Source organism: Hermetia illucens, chromosome 5, assembly GCF_905115235.1.
Source record: "Hermetia illucens chromosome 5, iHerIll2.2.curated.20191125, whole genome shotgun sequence".
In the NCBI taxonomy this organism is placed as follows: Eukaryota; Metazoa; Arthropoda; class Insecta; order Diptera; family Stratiomyidae; genus Hermetia; species Hermetia illucens.
In genome coordinates, this window is record NC_051853.1 from 11,058,510 (window position 1) to 11,074,263 (window position 15,754).

General features: G+C 46.5%; 4 protein-coding genes across 5 annotated transcripts; 1 reads left to right on the forward strand and 3 right to left on the reverse strand.

The window, feature by feature from the left end:
- Positions 1 to 5,723: 5,723 nt before the first annotated feature.
- LOC119656939 (histone-lysine N-methyltransferase, H3 lysine-79 specific-like) lies at positions 5,724 to 7,993 on the reverse strand. The gene is made up of 3 exons (XM_038063650.1): positions 7,447 to 7,993; positions 6,356 to 7,367; positions 5,724 to 6,294 (listed from the first exon to the last, which is right to left on the reverse strand). Exons 1-3 carry the CDS (start codon positions 7,991 to 7,993, stop codon positions 5,724 to 5,726), a joined length of 2,130 nt encoding a protein of 709 aa, XP_037919578.1.
- A 333-nt stretch (positions 7,994 to 8,326) lies between these two features.
- On the reverse strand, positions 8,327 to 9,722 carry LOC119656940 (uncharacterized PE-PGRS family protein PE_PGRS54-like). The gene is made up of 3 exons (XM_038063651.1): positions 9,711 to 9,722; positions 9,141 to 9,660; positions 8,327 to 9,057 (listed from the first exon to the last, which is right to left on the reverse strand). Exons 1-3 carry the CDS (start codon positions 9,720 to 9,722, stop codon positions 8,327 to 8,329), a joined length of 1,263 nt encoding a protein of 420 aa, XP_037919579.1.
- Positions 9,723 to 9,803: 81 nt separating this feature from the next.
- On the forward strand, positions 9,804 to 10,468 carry LOC119656943 (calphotin-like). Its single transcript, XM_038063655.1, has one exon. The coding sequence runs from the start codon at positions 9,935 to 9,937 to the stop codon at positions 10,466 to 10,468; it is 534 nt and encodes a 177-aa protein (XP_037919583.1). The 5' UTR covers positions 9,804 to 9,934.
- A 113-nt stretch (positions 10,469 to 10,581) lies between these two features.
- LOC119657597 (calphotin-like) lies at positions 10,582 to 15,176 on the reverse strand. 2 transcript variants are annotated; one of them, XM_038064581.1, is made up of 3 exons: positions 15,053 to 15,176; positions 12,721 to 14,110; positions 10,582 to 12,645 (listed from the first exon to the last, which is right to left on the reverse strand). In XM_038064581.1, exons 1-3 carry the CDS (start codon positions 15,095 to 15,097, stop codon positions 10,712 to 10,714), a joined length of 3,369 nt encoding a protein of 1,122 aa, XP_037920509.1. In that variant the 5' UTR covers positions 15,098 to 15,176; the 3' UTR covers positions 10,582 to 10,711. The 2 variants fall into 2 exon arrangements, with proteins under 2 accessions (XP_037920509.1, XP_037920508.1); XM_038064580.1 differs by having other exon boundaries at positions 10,582 to 14,110.
- Positions 15,177 to 15,754: the final 578 nt, after the last annotated feature.

The window sequence follows — 15,754 nt, forward strand, 5'->3', positions numbered from 1 at the left end:
AAGCGCTTTTAATGGCGCTCCAATACTCATCTCTTATTCTCAGAGGGATTACTTAGTGTATCTGCCGTCCGATCAGCAAGACAGTTCCCCCGTTGTCGAAATCCAAGTTGATCATATAAGCAGTTGTTATTGAACTTGGGGGTCGAGGCTCTCAAGCCCTGTGAAAGTAACGGGTGCAAGACGAAAGCGAACGTCAGGGACTATCAGATGGGGATCCATTTCGAGGCCGATGTCAGCGCCTCTCATGTCATGCACATCCAGATCACAGCTCCTAAATCGACTGCTGATTGGCCATCAAGGTTGCAAGTTGTCACCGATATTATTTCATTTTTTATCGGTGAAGCAGTTCATGTTGCCCTGTCCATGGATCGGGTCCTGGATTTCAAAATAGAGCCAAGTAGAGTTGGACCGAAGTTAGACAGCTACAAAACCAAGGTTCTCTGCTGGACGTCTCAGCGTATCCTCCGTACAGCATCGCAAGTCAATTTATATATCTTGGAACTGGATATCGGTCAACGCAATAACAGCGCTAAATACCCTTTTGTCGCCGCGCCTAAAATCTGCAAATGCAGATGTCAAAACTGAGAGCAAAAATTTGACTAGCGGTTTCGTCCAGGGCAGAGGCAACTAACCAGACACTGCCCCACCACTGACCTAGGAACAGCATGACCGAAGTGGCTAGAAGGTAGTATTTGCTCATAAATTCAAAAACACGACGTGTGTATGAATTATATTCAGAATAAAACTGTCAAATAAAAATTCAGACGTAAGGCCTGCCGAAGCTAAGCTAAATTTTGTTTAGGAAAATTTGGTCATGCTGCTCCTAGGGCAGATGTGGGGCAGCGTCTGATGAGTTGCCTCTGCCCTGCACGAAACCGTAAGTCGAATTTTTGCATTTTGGGTGCTTACTCAAGACTCAGGGCTACTTGAGGCACAACCGTGAAAGTAAGTTGCTTCACAACTAGTCCAGTCCGCTATCAAGTGAGTGGCGGACTTAAAACAACCTCAAACAATAAACGAAATTTACTGAGAACGCGTTGAAACTGTTCTGTGCCAGTATTCTTTTTGAGTTGTCCTCACTGTCACTCGAAGGCTCCAACCTTTTGTGAACTCCTGTCCGCGTCATCATCATCGGAGTACCCTGGTCTGAGACTATTTCAAATAAAAAACTCTATGGGAAGTGGCAGTAGGACATGAAGAAGGGACAGCAATTGTATTGTTGGCTAGGCCATGCAATGGAACCCACTTTCGCAAGATAGCCAACGAGGGTGCAGCAAGGTCACCTCAAGAGCACTTGGCACAGAGCAGTAAAAGAGCAGTGCAAGAACCCCTAGGGTAAATGGCAACCATATATAATTTGTGAGACCCTAAAATTCTCCGCGGACTGAGCCTTTTTTCTACGTGAAGGTATAGTGTTTCGCGCTTTTTAGCTGATACTGGCAACTATTGGTTGGTGGCATTAGAACTTGTTGCCACTTTGTCCTTCACCAGTTAAGGCTGCCATGCTGTTACTGTAAAGGTAAGTCTACCAAATGTTTTTATAACATAGTTGTTTTTTGCAGTTCTGCATCAGTTCTCCTAACTATATTTTCATAAGATGGTGCCATTTTCTAGTCATCACTCAGACGACATACTGAACATAATTTTTTCCAACACGCCTGAAAATTAAGGGCTTTTGTCCAAACGAGTACTGCGTACAGTAAAATGGATGAACACACTCTGCCTAGCAACAGCCTCCTCAGTGGTTTGGGTCTTCTAATATATGCCAGTTAACGCAGCTACAACTTTCGATCCTTTCTCGCACGCGTAGCTCAAATATTCCTTGAAGGCCAATCGATGATCCAGCATAACGCCAAGGTACTTGATGAAAGGCTTACACTCAATCACATGCTGTCGCGAACAAAACGGTAGAATTTCTTTCAGCCTAACCGATGTCTCACTTGACCAGGTAGCACCCTTCAGGTGTTTGCCCACCGCACCAATTGTCTTGTAGTAGTTTGTCGCGGAAGTTTGATGCGCAGCACATGGTCATAGATTAGGTTCCAGAGCAGTAGGCCCAGCACTGATCCTTGAAGTACTCCGCTGGTTATCATATATTCAACTGGGCCTACGTCGGTGTCATAGAGGAGCTTTCTAATTCTTTTTCTTTAGCCTTTGTCCCGATCACCACCGGGGTCGGGGTCAAAAACTTTCCCATACTGTCCAACAAACAAATGGGACGATACAACGATGGCTCTCCATTCCACTCTTTGGTCACAACACTAGCATTTGCCTTTTCCACTGAGTTGGGAAGGTATCCTTTTCCAAGCAGGTATTAGAACTGGAAATGAACCACTCCGGTCTTGCTTTTATCGCCGCCTTCAAAGCCGCGTTTGGTATTCCATCTAGCCTGGTTGCTTTTTTCGCCCCTAACTTTTCGCAGGAAATGGTAAGCTCATCCTTTGTTAAATTTGGGATATCCTTTGCGGGATACTCTGTTTTGACCCCAACCGTGCATTTGCTTTGCTATGGGAATAGAGTGGTCACTATTCTTCGTATGCTTACCGCAAATTCTAGTCCGACCAAGTTCTTCATTCGTGATTGTCTCAAGCCATAAAAGCAGATATGAATTCTTGAAAGCTTTTGGCTTTAGCGTTTATCTACAGTCTAACTCTACCTACCTTCTTTTTCAAGTTCAAAGCCCATTGACCAAGGTCCATGACTCGGTTGAAGAATAAACAGATGTCATCAGCGTAGCCTAGGTGTTCGAAAAAAGATGGCATAGTCGATGAACATCTCCACATCCTCCGGGCAAAGCAGCATGGGGAACGTCTCCTATAAAGAATGTATCAGTGACAAGATACAACTCTAGCGTAATCCGCCTTCTATTTCGAATTTCTCTGAGATTTTATCTCGATGCAGCACGAGATATTTTACATCATCACATGTCGCTCTGATGAAATCTGTCAATTTTTCCGGAATATACTCCTGCGTAGAGAATACCTATTGCCGTCGTATAGAACGTTTGTTTTTAGCGCAACCAGAAAATGTTTCCACTGTTTGGCAACAGCCTGATCTTGAAGACGGACTGCATTGAATTTGGGCCGGAACTTTCTTTTCCCGCGAAACGTAACGAAGGAAGCAACCATCACATAATAGTTCAGTGTGCCGCCGATAATGAAGCCAGGAAAGTTGAAGGCATCTGACCATTCTCTCCGTGGTTAATATGGTTGGCAAAGTCATGTCTGCTAATCCAATGCCCGATCGAGGTATTGGCAGATTACTCTTCACGATTGCATTATTTTTAGGATCCCTCCCCTAAACTGCGCGCAACCGCTTAGAGAAAGCATCTTTCTTTTCTATATCAGATATCCCATGGACCGTAATCCTGCAGTCGAGATTCTGTCAAACAACGCACCCTGTGTTAGTCGTCAGCACTGGTCCGACAAAATGTCAAGGAAGGAGGAAGAAGAGCTGAATGTGTTTGGGCGCAGCACAAAAATGCGTCGTTCACCGAGGCGATCAGCGAAAGAGGCAGCGAGGGCTGACATACCCGATGTGACACCGGCACGCCGTAAAAAAGGGAAAGCCTTACCAAGTGGCGCGACTGACGGTACGGGGAAGGCAACTCCAATACCATGTAGTGCCCCTGTTCCGAAGAAAGGCCCAATCAAAATCGCTAGTCCTGGGGAGCTGGATTCGGACAAAAACCGAGTGGAAGTGCAGTCGACCGTCCTAGCTAGAGCCGAAGAGAAAAGGCTCATCAGGAAAAGTGCAGCAGTGGTGAACCGAGGAACGTTAGCAAAGGCATCAAAAACGGGCTGATGGAACTGAAGGAACTATACAACTACCACAACTATTCTTCTACAGGTGAACGTGGAGAGCAGCGGAAGACAATTGAAAATCAGAAAGAGCCGCACTCCCCGTTGAGAACGCTGCTTGCGCCAACCGGACCACAGATAGCCCACTTCAATGCGAATTGGGGAAAAAGCGGAAAGGGGACGACGTGTCTGAAGTAGACTTTATCAAACTAGTTTCCAGGGCCCAAAAAAAGAAGGCGAAAAACCATAAACGGAAACAACTGACTACGCCGTCAGAGACCCGTCTGTCCAAAGACAATGAGGCTACAAACCAAAAGCCAAGAGCAGAAAAGACGAGAAAACGAAGAAGGACTAGACAGTCGACTTTGCTCATTAAGCCGAGGGAAAGCAAAACATTTGCAGAAGTCCTTAGTGAAATACGCTACAGGATGAAAACCGAAGACAACGGAGCAGAGGTATCTTCCATACGGAAAACGAGAAGTGGTGGAGTCCTCGTCGAACTGGACCTGAAAGCGACTAGCAAGAGTACGTTCCGCAGAACGTAAGCAGTCAAAGAGTTATTGGGGGAAAAGGCTCTTGTGTCTAGTCTAGAGCCTAAGTACTCCTTAGAAATCCGGGATTTTGACTACCTCACAGAAAAAGTCAAAGTGCAGGAAGGCATAAAGCGTGAATGTCCAGAGGTAAAAAATGCCCGGATAGGCATCACCTCTGTCAAAGCTCAAGGCCAAAAACTTGCCGGGGTGGAAGTCCCTGAGCAATATGCGAAGCAACTATTTAGCGGCGGGAAAATCAAAATTGGGTAGTTAGTATGCAGGGTACGAATGCGGATAGTCCCCAAGTGCTATAGGTGTCTGAACTTGCAAGGGACCGAACAGGGGAACAGCATGCTGGAGATGCGGCTAGGAGGTCACCAAGCGAAGACCTGCATTGAAAACGAAAGTTGCATTCTTTGCAAGGATCGTGGCGCATCTGGGTCTGGTAGGTATGGGCTGATGCCCATGACAAAGAGGTGCATAGTAAGTGCCTTGCTCAAGGGCAGAGACAGGGAACTGTGCGAGTGGTGTCTGCTTATCGCACTGTCTCAGAACCGGCCGTGATTGTGATCGCGGGAGCCAAGGGGTAGATGGACTGCGCGGGTCATCGTCAGCTCTCCACCCGAACAACATTGTGAGAGAAATGCTGAAGAGAGCTGGCAGTTGGAGTCGTGTTGCGCATTATGTTCGGGCTCTTCTTATTGCGAAGAAGGTTGAACTCGACCGGCAAAAGGACCGGATGGCAACGGGTTCCCTAAACTAACAACTCCCTTTCTCCCCTTCCCTCCCGTTGGTGAAAGGGACTCTCTGACTTGAAGGCTGCCAAAGGCAGGAGAGCGGGAGGGCTAGCCCGAAGTAATGTGTCAAACGGTTCAAGGCTAGTTCTCTGATGACAGGGAGGTGTTTAGTTGGTATTCCGGCAGCGTACTGTTGCGGGAGTCCCCCCTACTCCAAAAAAAGCACTAGCCCGGTTCCGGATCCGCGTCTTCTGCCACTAGACTTTCCAAAGTATAAAGTAACTTTCCGTAAGCGTCTAAATTTTCGGCGCCCACCCAAGGAACAGACATCATTTGAGGGGGCTGTTTGGTGAAATGAAGTTGTAATTCTTGAAGTCTTCAGGGTGTTTCTTAGCCATGACAACTAGTGGCAGCCTTCCTGCGACACTAAAGATGCGTCAACAATCCACTGTTCGAGCAATTCATTTATTTTGATAATTTTGGGTGTTTTTTTTTACATATCGCTTTTTAAATCGGTTTTATTTACCAATGCGTTGCTAATTTTACTATACTATACAAACACACACTCCTGCTGCTGCCAAGTACCTACTAATATACATAATTAAATAGTTATATAACAAAGTTAGTTCCATTTTCGTGCGAAAACTCATACATTAAAAATTAGGTCGTTGAAATAGGTGGAAGAATTTTTCATCGGCACACTTTGCTTCCGTATAAGGGCGGCAAGTGTTCGTCACCGTATCGTAGAGTTCTCCTACTGGACAGTTGAGATGAGCACGTTGAAGATTCGACGAGACTTGAGGGCAGATGTAGTATTTTCGGCAATTCTCGGGATCAGCTACGTGACCTGGTGTCGAACAAGCGAATGGAGTTTCAGAGGTTGGAATTCGGAAAGCTTTGTACACTTTGCGAGCAAGCTTAACTAATTTTTCACGGTTTTCGATGTAAGCTCTGGCAATATCGGCTTCCTGGGCTTGCTGTTTCCTCTCCAGCTCTATGCGTTCTTTTTCGATTTTCGCCCTGGCCTTTCGCTCAGCCTTTTCTTGTTTCTCATGTAGCTTACGAGCAGCCTTTTCCGCTTTCTCGCGTATTTTACGTTCTTCTTCTTCACGCTTCTGCTGTTCTTCTCGCTCCTTGCGTCGCCTTTTCTCTCGCTCTTCTCTTTCTTTCCGCACCCTCTCTCTGCGCTTCTGTTCTGCTTTTTCTTCTTTTTCCTCGTCGTTTCTTTTCCTCTTCTAAGCGTTTCTTCCTCTCTTCCTCCAAGCGTTTTTTCATTTCTTCTAACCGTTTCTTTCTTTCCTTCTCTTTGTCTTCTTCTTCAGAATCATCTTCCTTTGGAGCGTCTTCCTCTTCTTGTTCCTCTTCTGATCCATCCTTTTCTTCTTCTGGTTTTTGCTCTTCTTCCGATCCATCCTTTTCTTCCTCTTCTTCTGGTTTTTGCTCTTCTTCACTACCCTTTTCTTCGTCCTTGGTTCCCTCAGCCTCCTCATTCTCTTCTTCTGATTCGGCCCCCTGCTTATCGGCATCTTCCTCTTCAGAATCTTGAGAAACTCGATCTTTATCAACTGGATCTTGCGGCTCATCAACACCTTCACTGGTAATTTGAGCTGCTTCGTCAGTCTTTTCAGGTGAACGTGCATCATCTTGAGGTCCTGCTGGTACATCGGCAATTGTCGGCTTAATTCCAGCTGCTGGGCTAATGGCAGCTACTGGGGTAGCTTCAGCTGCAGCACTTACTGCAACTTCTGGTGCCCCAGATACGATCACTTCAGCTGGTTTTTCTGGAACTGGTGCTCCAGATATGGCCACCTCAGCTGGTTTTTCTGCAGTTGGTGCAGCTGGCACTGCAGCCGGTGTAGTTGGTGCAGCTTGGACTTCCGCTGGTGCTGCAGGCACTGCAGCTGGAGGCGAACTTGGAGGATCCTTTTTACTGGGCTTAGTAGCAGGTTTAAGGGATTGAGTAATTTGAATGAGTTGCGGATCGATATCGGTATCGAGGTCCTCATTCAGGGGTAGAAGAGTACTTTTTAATAATGGCGTAACATCTACGACAGGACTGGCATCGGCTTTGTTTTCCTCTGCTACAGGTTTAGGTGCATCAACCACTGCATTTATGGTGCTGGGGGCACGTGGCGCTACTGAATCTTGAGAAACTCCAGATGAAGCTGCTTGACTTAATGTAGTTTCTTTAGAATCTTCATCTACCGTCTGCACTATAACTGTTATTTTTTCCTGACTGTGGTCATTTGTGTCTTCTTTTGAATTTTGTGATGGTCCTTGTATAGCGTCGTTTTCACCTGACGTTCCAGATTTTTCAGCAGAATCTCCTGCTACAACAACCGTCACTGTGCCTCCACAATCTGCTGTCTGCGTTACTTGCTGAACTACCGTCGTTTCTGAAGAACTTCCGCCCTGCTGCTCTATCGATGTCTCTTTTATAACCTACTACTTGCGGTGTTCCGCTAGTTTCCACTGTCTTTTCACCAGAGTCGTCAGATAGCGTTACTGTAACAGTCTCAGCTGAACTATCAGATTGTTTTTGAGGTTGAGTTCCAATCGCCTCCAATGAGCTTCCTCCAGCTACCTCCGGGGAATTGTCTGATATAGTTATTGTACCGGCTTCTTTTGACACATCGATTTGGGTTGCCTGTTGAGTGCTAACAGCTTCAATCGAACCTCCATCAGTTTTCTCGATAGACTGGTCAGGTATTTTAGCTGTAGGATCCCCACCTGAAACGTCGACTACGACTGCCTGTTGAGCTGGAATAGCTGATCCTGCTTCCTCAATTGAGTCGTCAGGAGCAGGAACAAGTGCAGCGTCAGGTTTGGCAGGAACTTCTATTGAACCAGTTTTATCTTCACCAGAATTAACTGAGGGAGCAACAGCAATCTGGCTTCTGAACCTCTCCAGAATTTTTATCATCACCTTGTGTTTGAGGAGGACCCGCTTTGGACTATTGGCACTCCCGCTTCTGGTGAATTGAGATCGACATTTAAATCACGTTCAGCAGTTAAGGAAATTATAAGATTTCCGCCACCTGTTGGATGTTCTTCTGAAGATGATCTGCTATCGTCGTATGCCCTTGTCAAAAGTGTAGGCAGAGGTTTCGCTTGAGTTCTGAAGAATGGTGATGAGAGAGAATCGGCGCTATAATCGTAATCATAGTAAAATTCTTGCAATTCTTCTGATATAGTTTCATCAGAATTATTGTCATTTGCTGGAGATACTTTCTCGCCAGTGGCTGGGGAGGTACTTTCAGATATTCCAGGTAGCAGTATCAGCAGTTCCAGGATCAGCACCACTCACGATAAGCGCCATCAGGTGACTGTCCACAGAACCGCTTATTAATCCAACGTCTCCAGCTGGCAAATCAAGTCCTATTTGAACAGATCCAGTGCTTGGGTCAGCTGCACCTCCAACTCCTCCTGCGGCTTCAATTCCCACTGCACCTACAGCTCCCACCGCACCATTCGCGCCGCCTTGAGTTATACCTGTATATAAGTCCCCTGACCCAGCAACGCCGCCTGTAAGAGTTGTTCCAGCATCACCAGGAATTACACTAACACCAATATCACCTCCAACAATGGGAGGAATGCCAGCTTCAATTGCTTCGATTCCACTAACACCACCCGCACTGGGGCTTACTTGTCCACCAGTTAGCCCATATCCACCAAATGTTCCACCAGATGACTGGGCCAAGGCAGCTTCGATTCCTTGAGCGGTTATAGTGATTCCTGCGCCAGTCGAAGTCACTGCAGCTCCTGCATCTTGACCGGTAACAGAACTTGTGGAAACTCCGCTAGGAACTCCAACCGCATCTACTCCTCCTGCTGTAACAACACCTCCGACTATACTTCCACCACTTAGGTCACCAACGCCAACTCCAGGGGCTGCAGCTCCTCCAGAAATGGAATACCCTCCACCACCTGCTTGATCAACCCCGACAACTCCAGTTAATCCATCAATCGTTACTCCAGGGCCAGATCCTATCAGAACAATAACCCAAATAATGTCCATTACCTTAATTTACAGAAAAAACGCAATTGCTGAATAATGTGGTTATAATTACCTGCAACACTTCCGGTTGAAACACCACCAACAGTTCCCGCTGCATCCAATCCACCCAAACTGGTGACACCGCTTATGTCAACCGTTGATGGAGCCGCTGCTTCACCAACTGATGGAATACCTCCTGCCTGTTGCGCTCCATCTACAGGTGCGAATCCGGGGGAAGAAATACCAACCCCTCCTGATGGCTGCCCGTATTCTAGTGTAGCATACCCTGGGGAAGAAACTCCAACTCCACCTTCTAGTTGAGATGAACCACTGGCTTCTGGCCCTATTCCTGACAATCCTTGTTCTCCAACTACACCTGGACTGACTGCACCTGCTGCTCCCCCACTGACTCCACTCACGCCTGGTCCACCAAATTCAGCAGCTGGTCCACCTGCGGGTCCGGCACCAACTTCACTTTGTGCCGGGTCACCCAAAGCTCCTATATCGTAACCACCGACGGTTCCACTAGCTCCAGGAGCTGATCCACTGATACTAGGTACTTGGACGATTGAAGTATCTACTGGGATACCAATCTGAGGAATATCTGACGCTGATGCAGGTAGTCCACCTGATGGGGACGCACCTTCGAATCCATATGAACCTGGTGATCCAGGTACACTTGCTCCACCAGATGGAGTGCCACTTGGTCCAACACCAGCACCTAAATCGATACCACTAGGGGCTCCGGAAATTTCAGGACCAGAGGCGGTAATAATTGATCCAGGTGGAAGAGCAATAGATGGATCAAAAACACCCACAGACCCTGATTGTCCAGGGAAAGTGCCTGAAATTGTCGATCCTTCGTATATGGTAGGATCACCTGCTGATGGTGAATATCCAAAACCTGCTTCTGGTTGGGCAACGCCAGCTGGATCTGAAAAACCTCCAAATCCTATTGGTGGTAAACTTGCGACTGCGCTCGTTCCAGTTGTTGGAGCGTCAAGAATGGTTACCTCTGTAGGAGGTGCTGCTTCAAAACCAGTGCCGGTTGCCCCCGTAGCAGGTGTATCAACGTATGGTTCACCTAGAACGGCAATATCGACTCCATCGACAATTCCTGGGGCAGGTGCAGCGCCTCCCGCTGCTGCCTCTTGCGCTGTTACTATTGCCGATTCTGGTAAGGTTAAAGTCGCTTCTAAACCGGATTCAATTGGGGGGCCCCCAGAAGTGTACACTCTTCCTGCAGAAGTTGAAGGTTCTGTTAGAGAAACAATTTCTCCAGCCGCTGTTTCTGCAACAAGTACTGGTGGGGCTTCAGTTACAATTTCCCCTCCAATTATTAATGCTCTTCCTGATCCAATGGAAGTTGTTTCTGGAATAGGTGCTGTAGATGAACTTTGAATTGGGGCTTCTGGAACTACATCATCGCTGGCGGCAGGGGCGCTGACAATAACTTCTTGAACGGGAGTTTCAGCAATTACTACTTGGGTAGGAGTTTCCGGAATTATGACTTTAACAGAGCTATCAGTAATCACTCCTGTATCCGGAACAGTTTGATCGGGCGCATCAGCACTAACTTCCTTCGGCTGAACTTCAACTGCTGGAGTAGCAACATCAACCACAACTGTTCCTGTTGTTGTCACTTTATCGATAAAATCTTGAGGGAAAAGTCTTGCAACCACTGACTGCCGCAGGAACTGCAACAACCGTTGACTGAGTTGGGACTTCGGTAGTGATTTCTTTCACGCTAACTGTTTCAGCGATCGCTCCTGGGGCTGCAACCACAACCACTGGTTCTGAAGCAGGAACTTCGATTTTAGTTTCTTGAGCTGGAACTTGCACAACGACCTCTTCTGCCGGAACAATCGATTCTTGAGCTGGAACTTCAACAGTGATCTCTTGTGCTGGAATGATTACCTCTGGAGCTTGTACTTCACTTATTACCACTTGCGCTGGAGCTTCAATGGTAACACTTTGGACTGGAGCAGCAGCATCAACCACAACTGCTTCACTTGGAGTTACCTCAGCGGTAATATCTTGAGGAACAAGTATAGCGACTTCTGATTGGGATGCTACTTCGGTAACTGTAGATTGAATTGGAACCTCGGTAATAATTTCTTTGACTATAACCGCTTCAGTGGGAGTATCAACGATCGCTTCTGCGGCTCCAACAACAACCACTGGTTCTTGTGCAGGAATTTCCACAACAATCTCTTGAGCTGGAACAATCTCCTCTGGTGCTGGAACTTCACTGATACCAACTTGGACGGGCACTTCAACAGCAACACTTTGGACTGGAGCAGCAGCTTCTACCACAACTGTTTCAGTTGGAGTAACCTCAGCAGCAATATCTTGAGGAGAAAGCTTAGCAACCCCTGATTCAGTAGGAAGTTCTGCAACTACAGATTCAGTTGGAACTTCAGTAATGATTTGTTCGACGATAACTGCTTCAGTGCCAGCATCAACGATCGCTTCTGGGGTTGCAGCAACTACCACTGGTTCTTTTGCAGGAACTTCGCTTAAAGTTTCTTGAGCTGGAATTTCCACAACGATCTCTTGTGCCGGAACAATCACTTCAGGTGCCGATACTTCACTGACCACTTGGGTTGGCGCATCAACGATAACACTTTGATCTGGAGCTGCAGCTTCAACCACAACTGTTTCACTTGGAGTTATTTCAGCGACAATTTCAGGAGAAAATCTAGCAACTCCTGATTCAGCGGGAACTTCTCCGGTAATAACTGTTTCAGTGGGGATATCAACGATAACCTCTGGGGCTGAAACAATAACTGCCGGTTCTTGTGCTGGAACTTCGGTTAAAGTTTCTGGAGCTTGAGCCTCCACAACGATTTCTTGCGCCGAAACAATCGGTTCTTGAGCTGAAACTTCAACTACGATCTCTTGTGCTGGAACAACCACCTCTTGAGCTGGGACTTCACTGATTGTCACTTGCGCTGGAGCTTCAATGGTAACACTTTGGACCGGAGCAGCGAGATCAACCACAACAGCTTCACTTGGGGTTACATCCTGAGGAGAAAGTTTAGCCACTCCTGATTCAGCAGCAACTTCGGCAACTATGGATTGAGTTGGAACCTCAGTAATGATTTCTTCGACTATAACTGCCTCGGTGGGAGAATCAACAATCGCTTCTGAAGCTCCAGTAGCAACCGCTGCTTCTTGTGCTGGAACTTCGGTTAAAGTTTCTTGAGCTGGAATTTCCACTATGATCTCCTTTGCTGGAACAATCGCCTCTTGGGCTGGAGCTTCCACAACAATCTCTTCTGCCGGAATAATCGCCTCTTGAGTTGGAACTTCACTGATAACCACTTGGACTGGCGCTTCAACGGTAACACTTTGGACTGGAGCAGCAGCATCAACCACCACTGCTTCACTTGGGGTTACCTCAGCAACAATATCTTGAAGAGAAAATCTAGCAACCCCTGATTCTGCAGGGACTTCCGCAACTGTGGATTGAGTTGGAACTTCAGTAATGATTTCTTCAGCGATAACTGCTTCGGTCGGGGTATCAACAATCACTTCTGGAGCTGAAACAACAACAGCTGGTTCTTGTGCAGGAATTTCGACCAAAGTCTCTGGGGCTGGAACTTCCACACCGATCTCTTGAGCCGGAACAACCGGCTCTTGTGCAGGAGCTTCGACCAAAGTCTCTGGGGCTGGAACTTCCACACCGATCTCTTGTGCTGGAACAACCGACTCTTGTACTGGAACTTCCACACCGATCTCTTGTGCCGGAATAACCAGCTCTTGAACTGGAACCTCACTGATTGCAGCTTCTGTTACAGCCTCAATTGGTGCATCTTGGGCAGGTGTTGCAGTCTCAACTACAACTGCATCGGTTTGAACAATATCAGCTATAATATCTTGTGGTGAAAATCTGGCAACTACTGGTACAGCAGGGGCATCAGCAACCGCGATTTCAGTTGGAATTTCAGTAATAATTTCCTGAACGATAACTGCTTCAGCGGGGGCGTCAACGATCGCTTCAGGAACTGAAACGATAATGGCTGGTTCTTGAGCTGGAATTTCGGCAACAACATCTTGAGTTGGACTTCCCACGACTATTTCCTGTACAGGAGCTTCAACAATTACTTCAGATGCCGGAATATCGGATATCACCGCTTGAGCAGGTATTTCGGTCATAACTTCCGCGACTGTGGCATCGCCAATTAATTGTTGGTCAGCGATTCCGACTTCAAGTGCTACTTGTACCTGAGCCGTTGTCTCTGGACCTGAAATCTTCTCTGGAGGAACCGTAGTTAATTCGATCTTAATTTCTGCAGTAGTTTCAGCGGGTATGTCTGTAGCCAAATCAGTTGTTTCGATAGGACTGTCGATAGGGATTTCAGTTGTAACCTGTTGGGGATCAAGAATCTCTACGCCAACATCTACAGTTTGCTCACTGAAACCTATGATATTAGGTTCTACAGCAACATCCGCTACTATTGCAGCGGGAGCAGCATCAATTGGCGGATCGGTCATTGTTTCAATGATGCTCGGCACCTCTGTAGGTGCAACAGGAACGTCAATAGGTAGTTCCGTAGTGGTCAATAGTTCAACGGTCAATGGCACTTCTGTTTGAATTTCAACTGGAGCAGCGATGCTTGCTGGTACCTCAACTGCTTCCGGAACAATTTCCTGGAGTTGTGCATCTGGGGTAATCGCTGGAGCTTCTGGGGTCTGGACTTCTTTATTGTCAGGAGCTGGTGGTGAAGCTGCGTCTGCTGGTTGTATAGTACTTGTCGTTTGAATTGCATTCGTATCTGTCAATGAAGTGTCTGCTGTTTGAACTGAGGTCACTATAACAGTCTCGGAAACTGGCTGTTGGCTGGTTGGAACACAGCTTTCTGGACCCGTAGTGGAACATTCTGTACCCACGGGACAAATCTGCGCAAGACCGTCAACTGATTCCATTCTTCCATTACTATTTTGCACGCATGGTAAATAATGCAAGGGTCCCACACAGATTGTGTGCTTCCCATTACAATCAAGTATTACATTCTGACCTTTAACCAGTGTTGATAACTGAAAATATAAACAGACAAAAAGCGCCAGTAAGAGCTGGGAGTATTTGCACTAAAATTGTGTGTTTGATAATCCTTCAGGGTTTCGATTGGTGGTGGTTTTAGCAAAAGGTTTTTTCCTTTATTTTGTGAAAAATAAGGGTCTGATTAGTTCTCGACCATGTGGTTCGACGGGTCAAATTTAACACCAAATGGTAAAACCTAAATTAAAGGCAGAGGTGAGGCAGCATCTGATGAGTTGCCTCTGCCTTGGACGAAACCGTCAGTCACCTTTTTTTTAAAAAACTTGGGTGTTTAACCCAAAAAGGAGGGATCCATGGACCACAAGAGAGGAAGTGAGTTGCTTCCCAAGTGGTCTGGTCCGTCATCAAGTGGGTGCGGGCTCAGGATTCCCAGCATCCGCAACAAAAAATTCACTTCGGCCTGATTTAGGTCTGAACTTACGACGGATTTCACTTCAATATAATTCGCACTCATGTCGTCTTTGCGATTATATATAAATGGAGCGATTGCCACCTGCCACCGCTTTCGGTCAAGCGTCCCAGGGCAGAGGTGAGGCAGCATCTGATGAGTTGCCTCTGCGCTGGACGAAATCGTCAGTCACCTATTTTCGACTCGCTATGCCCCACGTAGGAGCCAATGACAATCATATAAAGGATGGGTCCAATCCCTTATATGGTTGACATATAGTTATCACTACACATTAACTTCTTAATCCAAAGTGACAATTGGGGGAAGCTCCTGATAAACAGGTGATCTGGAGGACACGGGAATCGAGCACTTGGTCACCACAAATCGAAATCCGAGCTCCTGTCTGCATTGACAAACCCGCAGTTCGCAAACACACGCAAATTACACGAGTCCTTTCGGCAACCGGAGGGAGCTCTTCTCCATAGTAAGGCCAGGATTATATCTACATATGAGCGTTAATAAATATATTTACCACTAGTAAAAATACAAGCACTACACTTCTACTGAACACTTCCATTTCGAAAAATTATTCGTTACTGTTTCTAAGTTGGGCTGGAATTCGCATTTAAAGCAAACCCGTCTGCGGTCCTTATCAGCGCATTAGATCTCTTGGGTCAACAAGAAGATTGTTACCGTTTTTAGATAACATGAAGCAAAAAAGATATCAAAGACTCAACACGTCGCAATTTATGATCTATGCGGATCTCTTATTGCGGCACAAGGTACAGACGTTAGCCCATCTGGTGAGCAGTATATTAAAAGCTTCATGACTCAGAATCACGGGAGCGGTATCCCCTCCTAATCTAAAATTAACCAACCTAACTATCATCCAGGCGTTTGTGTATCTTGAATCTGAAACAATTTGTTATTTTCCGGGAGCAGTAAACAAAATGACGTCACGTCCTGCTGCAAAAGAAATTATCGTCTACAAGCGACATTCCAAGATGGCATGTGGATTCAAGGCGAAATTTAGATACAAATCTCTTAAGGCTCCTCCTTCACTTTCACCTTCTTCATTCGGCAAAGAAGGCCTTAGAAGCTGCATTGGAGACATGTGACGTACGTCATTTGCTGTTTCTTGACTTTTGGCATTCAAGCCATGTCAACGCTGATTCCCTCACCTACAAATATTTTGATTAATTTGCAAGCGCAAATATTTTTTGATGACGTCAAA

Excerpts from the sequence above, each read along its gene's own strand:
- LOC119656939 (XM_038063650.1), bottom strand. The coding sequence starts at position 7,993 with ATGATAAAAATTCTGGAGAGGTTCAGAAGCCAGATTGCTGTTGCTCCC. Across the intron at positions 7,368-7,446 it reads AAACGACGGTAGTTCAGCAA|GTGAAAACGACGCTATACAA; the intron begins GTAACGCAGACA and ends CTGGAACGTCAG. Across the intron at positions 6,295-6,355 it reads GAGAAGGAAAGAAAGAAACG|AAACGACGAGGAAAAAGAAG; the intron begins GTTAGAAGAAAT and ends GAAGAGGAAAAG.
- LOC119657597 (XM_038064580.1), bottom strand. The coding sequence starts at position 15,097 with ATGGAAGTGTTCAGTAGAAGTGTAGTGCTTGTATTTTTACTAGTG. Across the intron at positions 14,111-15,052 it reads TGCTTGTATTTTTACTAGTG|TTATCAACACTGGTTAAAGG; the intron begins GTAAATATATTT and ends TTATATTTTCAG.
- LOC119656940 (XM_038063651.1), bottom strand. Across the intron at positions 9,058-9,140 it reads TTCAACCGGAAGTGTTGCAG|GATCTGGCCCTGGAGTAACG; the intron begins GTAATTATAACC and ends TTGTTCTGATAG.
- LOC119656943 (XM_038063655.1), top strand. The coding sequence starts at position 9,935 with ATGGTAGGATCACCTGCTGATGGTGAATATCCAAAACCTGCTTCTGGT.